This window comes from Drosophila gunungcola, unplaced genomic scaffold (assembly GCF_025200985.1).
Source record: "Drosophila gunungcola strain Sukarami unplaced genomic scaffold, Dgunungcola_SK_2 000001F, whole genome shotgun sequence".
Classification (NCBI taxonomy): Eukaryota; Metazoa; Arthropoda; class Insecta; order Diptera; family Drosophilidae; genus Drosophila; species Drosophila gunungcola.
Window position 1 is genome coordinate 4,331,682 of NW_026453197.1, and position 6,135 is coordinate 4,337,816.

The window sequence follows — 6,135 nt, forward strand, 5'->3', positions numbered from 1 at the left end:
GCAAGTTTTTTTATGGTAAAATGTGTCTATTTTAATACATTGATAACTGTGATATGCTTTCAACTGATTTGCTTTTCATCTTTTGACTCTCCTTTAATATTAAAATTAGTTTGTTAAGTTGTGAAGTCTGTCCTAAACAGATAGGTAGTAAAATAAGTAAAAAGTTATGTTTGGTAAAAGTTCTACTGTTAAACAAAGACAACACAAGCAATTAGAGATTCCGACATATCCAGATGTATTCTCTTAATCTCCCCAACGCAGCTGGATTGCATTTTCCATTAGGCAGGGGCAGAGCAAACAGAATAAATAAAATGCGTGACCTTACTCCTAATTGTTTTAGTTTATAAACTTAAAGTAAGTAAATCTTTTAATAAAACAACTGCATCCTGTCAATTTTCAGTTCAGTTCAGGGATTCACACTAAGAGTGGCCAATAAAAGTTAACATCATGGATTGCAATATAGACACAAAATAAAACTAGCAAAACTACCACTCAAATAGTGTCGTTTTCCAAAACTTATTTTAAATAATGAATGTTGTTCAAACTCAACATTTTTTAAATTTTTTTTAAAGGTTATTGTTAAAACATTTTCGTATTCATTTCTCGAGTCACACTTGTTACAAAAATGAAACTAATTTTAAAGCTCCTGTATTTTGATTCCAATTCCAAACTCAACCTTTGTCTAGCTTGTGATAAGAATAGCACATTATCATTTTCCTGTATTTGCATATCTGTCCATGGATAGAAAACATGTTTATTTGTATTAAAGTGAGGGGCAGATATTTCGACTAAAGCTTGTTTTGCTTTGATTACTCCAAAAAACAAACCAAAGTTTCCTTTGTTCTGTGTAATATAATTTTACGATTTTTATTCATTCTTTTTTTGTATTTACAAAGACTTTTGTAAACTTATTCATAAATGATGGCCAAAGAACTTAGAATGCGCTGAGGGTTAGAAAATTCGATTTGTTTCACTGGTAGTGGGCGAGGGCATCCTTGTTGATAACGCCCGCATAGCTGGTGTATTTCGGCGAGGTTCCGTTGAGGGCGATAAACTGCTCGGCAACCTCCACGGCCACGCGAACCTGCGCCTCCGAGGTGCTGGCCCCCAAATGGGGCGTGGCCACCACCTTAGGGTGGCCGATGAGCGCCTTGGTGACCGCAGACTTCGGTGGCTCCTCGGGGTAAACATCGAAGGCCGCGCCGGCCACTTTTCCACTCTCAAGGCCATCCAGCACGGCCTGCTCATCGATGATGCCACCGCGGGCCACATTGACCACTTTGACGCCCTGCTTGCACTTCGCCAGGGTCTCCGTCGATATGAGATCTGAAAGATATATTAAATACCATTTAACTCTAGGATCTACCACCTTTAAAATATTAATTAAACTTTTTTAATTGTGATAAATTGTGATCACATAAATTTCCTAAGATTTTAATTTAATGGTTACTCGAATCAGATAATTATGTAATTATGGACGCTTTAATTAAGGGTTTAATTTAATAAGCCCAATTAAGGAATGTGTTAAAATGAGGTTTATTGGTTTATCCTTAAATAAGATTTATTTATTTTAGATTTTTTACTCTAGGCAAATGACGGGTTAATGTATTAGAGCTGGATTATACTGGTTATGCTATATAACTTGGGATTTTATCAAATTGCTTTTTGTTGTAATGGCTGTAAGTTCTTTAATTTACATGATTTTGATTTTGATTAAAAAAATTTGTATATAAATTTTAGAACAAATTGTTGGTAGTATACCTAGTAGTTGTAAAATAACTATTAGAAGTAATTCTATAATATTTACTTTACAAATAAACATTTATTAAATAACTATCTTTAATAACAAAGTACTTAGTTTTACAGGCAAACCCCTTTTCGCAGCACGTGCCAATTAAAATAATTAAACAAAGCTTGTACCTATAATCCTTAGAGTAAATCAAGCAGGGTCATCTACTTTGACCACTTTCAATGCGTCACAAGAGCTTAACTTACTTCTGGTGGCTGGGATTAGCGGCGTGTGCACGGTTATGTAATCGGCCAGTGGCCAGATCTCCTCCAGCGTCATCTTCTCAATGCCCGAAGCCTTGGCCTCCGCCTCCGTGGTGATGGGATCGTATCCAATAATCTGCGAAGCACTTAGGGTTCGATTAAAATGTAGAGTGAAGTAAGTACCCAGTGCAACGCACCCGCATGCCCCAGGTCTTCATGCGAACGGCGACCTCGCGGCCAATGCGTCCCAGTCCGAGGACGGCCAGGGTTTTGCCGTAGAGCTCGGTGCCGGCGTACAGCTTCCTGTCCCAGCGACCCTCCTTCATGCTCTGGCCAGCGGGGACGACGGGACGGGCCAGGGAGCCAATTAGGATGCACGTCAGCTCACAGGCCGAAATAGAATTGCCACCCGGAGTGCTGAAAGAGACGAGAGTTTAGTTAAACATGCCCTAAATGCCCCGATAGACAGTGGCGGGATGTAAATTGGGTTCGGGGCGAGGGGTGGCGTTTGTTGTGACTAGACAGCATTATGCAAATGCCGCCGAAAAAAAGATGCCAACAAAATATGGCAATTTTCGCGCACTGCTTCGTATCCTTGGCAATGCGGTGGGCCATCTGACATTGACGCGGACAACCCACAATTGACAGCCCACAATCCCGATCACGAACTTCCATCCTCCACTTCCAACACCACACTCGTCGTCCCTTAATTATGCGTGTCAAACGGCGTCAATTGACCCAAGTCATGCCTCTTCTCAGGGTTGCGATGCGATGCGATAGCGACTGCCAATCCCGCGGTTCAGAATGCGCATAATTATTTGGGCGCTGGGCCATCGAAGCTTACACTATACTTCGCTACTTAAATGCGCTTGTCGTGGAAAGTTCGTTTGGCAAAATATAATGCAGTAAATTCAACATTCTCAAGAATTTATATATAATATAGAACCTGCTTTCCTGCTGATCAAAATATCTACTGCATTTTTAGATAAATTAATATTTTCAAATTAATTATTAAGTAGGTTTCCGCGAATTCAAAATGTGGAATTAATTGGGAAAGGGCATTTCGTTAAATTAAAAAATCGAAACAGCCATAAACCTGAAAATGATTATATATAATTCAAATCCCTAAATGACATAATGATGTCTAAATGGCTTTGAAACTTTAAAAATATGTAGTATTTAGAATTTCAAAAACTGAAATCAATGACCTAATGTTAGATTTTTAAAAGCGGGAAGCATACTATTTTCGTAAACCAATTGCATTATTTAACTTGCTTGGGTTTTAGATTTGAAATAGGGCCCATAAGCTATTCGGCTTACATTTTTCATTACTAATATGTTAAACTAATGGAAACTGTGGCTTTTCGGCCAACTTGAATAAAAAGTTCGTATTTTTGCATAGTGTAGCGAGCAATCCTTTCCCGCCGTGCGATGCACCAAGGGCTTACGGAGCACTTACTTCAGGACAACGACATTGTGGGCCGTGGCTGCGGGAACATCGATGTTGTCAACTCCTGCCCCAGCGCGGCCAACAACCTTAAGACTGCCGGCTCCGGCGGCCAAAACTTCCGCGGTTATTTTCGTATCCGAGCGAACGATGGCCGCGTCGTAATTCTGAAACGGAGTATTTTAATAATTAGCAACTGTGTAAACATAAATATTTTCCAAGCCATTTCGTTGACCAACCTAAGTGCTCCAATTACTGCTTTTGTTTAGAAGCAACATTGGTACCCCTTATCACTTTTACTATATGTACTTATGATGGAAAAAGTATTGGTATGGCATAAAGTTTCTGGTTTCTGTTTCCGTTTATTGGACTACTTGGTAATTTCAGAATTTCTTGGTATAGTTTGGAGCAATATAGTTCATGTTGAGCCAACATCGTCTGATCGGCACTTTCTTTGATAAGAACTATTCGATTAAGCCTATATATGTAAGTGCTGATAAGAATGTCTAGCTAAAGTGTTTCTCACGTTTTGGTTGAACATATCATTTCATTGCTAGAAAAATATGTGTCAAATAGTATATAAATCTTAAATTTTAATATAAATTATATGTCAGTTAGACATTTTAATACTTAACTGACTACTGGGTACACAAGTTTAAAGTGAAAAACATGTTTGTCTTGTTAAATTGTTTATCTCGTTATCAAGGGGCAAACATATTTTTTTATTGAGTACTTATTTTGACCCTTTGAATTGTTTTGTGCAATCAACAACTAAAACCATCTGCTTCCAATTCAAATAAAATTCCAAATATGCATAAGTGCTACGTGCCCATACATACGAGAATTGATTTAAATAAACGAAAACAAAATTGTACATCAAATTTAAAGCTGCATTCTTGAAACAGAAACCAAATTAAAATAAATTATATGAATAATTGCTTTGGAAACAGTTAAGTCAAAAATCAGTCGTTCTGCTGATTTAAAGTGACTTTAAATATTCTGTAAGACTTTTTACTTTAAAAAACCTAAGAAGCACTAAAGTTTAAAATCTTTTTCTTCATTAACAAAGTTAATAATATTAAAAAAAAAATAAAATTAGAGGTCGTTAGTAAATTGAAATCCGGTCTGTTAGTTATCTCTTTTTTTTTCATTACATGCACTTTTTACCCGAGTTAAATGCAAATCTGTCTGATACATAGGTATGTATGCATGCTTTTGTTTGCGCTCACAAATGTGTGTAGTCTTGTGTGTTACACTTTCAAGTTACTGTGTGGATTTTCAACTTAAGCAACGAAGTGATAAGTAACAGACTTCTTGAGATATGTGGCCATTACTTAACACCCACAATTACAACCATAGATATGTAGGAAATGCACCCATATTTTAGCTCGTGGCACGTGTTTTGAAACCGCACTTGAATAGTTTAGTGAGCTTTCAATTACATCGAGTTATCTGTTACATATGTATGCACTAGCAATTATTTAATCACCTGTGCTGTAATCCCTAAGCCACTTACCTTAACTTCCTCACATAGTTCCGCCACGGGGAGTTTCAGCTTGTAGGTAACCTTGTCAAAAACAAAAATAAATGGTCAACAATGTTGATTAAATTGTGCAATCAATTAAAAGCAAATGCTAGTATTTTCTTTTCTCTCACTTGTGAACGCATTTACATGCTTGCAAACCCATATACAGTGGGGCTTAAGTATTTTTAAGCCGGGTTGTTGTTAAAGTAAGAAAAAATAATTAAAATAATTAATTCATATATTGGATCAAATATAACTTTAAATTCAAAATTTTTAAGAAATTGTATAAATTTGAATTGTTTTTTATTTTTATAAATTACCTTATTGTTTTAATACAATTTAATTAACAATTTTTTATTGGATGTTTTCAATCAAAAACTAAATTTTGTTTTATTCAGAATGACACAATCTTTATATGAGGGAGCACTGTACCTTAAAGCACTTGTATGGGTGTAAGCTTTTGCAAATAATCGCTTGTCTCGTCAGGGGATTTAGGTAACTTACATTTATCCCGTGCTGTTCCAGCAGCTCCACGCAGGATTTGTCCACTGCATCGCAGACCAGCACTTTCTTTATATTAAGATTAAGCGGCATATTTGATTTAGGTTTAAATAAGGTGCTGAACAATATGGACAACCGGTCGATTGTGTTAATTTTCGCCAACTATATTCCGCCAAATACGATCTGCGCCACTGAGCAAACAAATTGAATTGACTTTGAGAGCGGGAATGACGGGCCATCGAACCTGACTTCGAATGTTCTCCCCAGTGCAGTGCGAATGTTGTTTTTCTGGCTGATAACCGCCTGGAAAGATCGGAGAGCGGAGAGCTACATGGAAGTCAAGTTCTCTCTTTCACGATGGAACGATTTGTTCTTCTGAGTGAGCGAGTGCGAGTGAGTTGTTTTCGAAACGTCAATTCGGTTTCGCCTGCAAAAACAATAATTTTAACCCATATATGACCCTGTGGGTAAAAACATCAATGTATTTAATCAGCCAGGTTGTCAAAATAAGTCATTTTTGATTATTATTTGTTTACCTATTCGGAAATGCTGTTTACGATATAGGTAATATTTTTCAACACAATATTTTCATAAAATAAAAGTACTAGTCCTTTTTTGAAGCGAGTTACGTGTTAAATAAATTGAAGTAATTTTCTTATCCGTTTATTTT

General features: G+C 36.8%; 1 protein-coding gene across 1 annotated transcript; it reads right to left on the reverse strand.

The window, feature by feature from the left end:
- Positions 1-832: 832 nt before the first annotated feature.
- Positions 833-5,715, reverse strand: LOC128263312 (D-3-phosphoglycerate dehydrogenase). The gene is made up of 6 exons (XM_052998310.1): positions 5,469-5,715; positions 4,956-5,006; positions 3,452-3,606; positions 2,190-2,409; positions 1,996-2,128; positions 833-1,326 (listed from the first exon to the last, which is right to left on the reverse strand). Exons 1-6 carry the CDS (start codon positions 5,556-5,558, stop codon positions 971-973), a joined length of 1,005 nt encoding a protein of 334 aa, XP_052854270.1. The 5' UTR covers positions 5,559-5,715; the 3' UTR covers positions 833-970.
- Between the last annotated feature and the right edge of the window lie 420 nt (positions 5,716-6,135).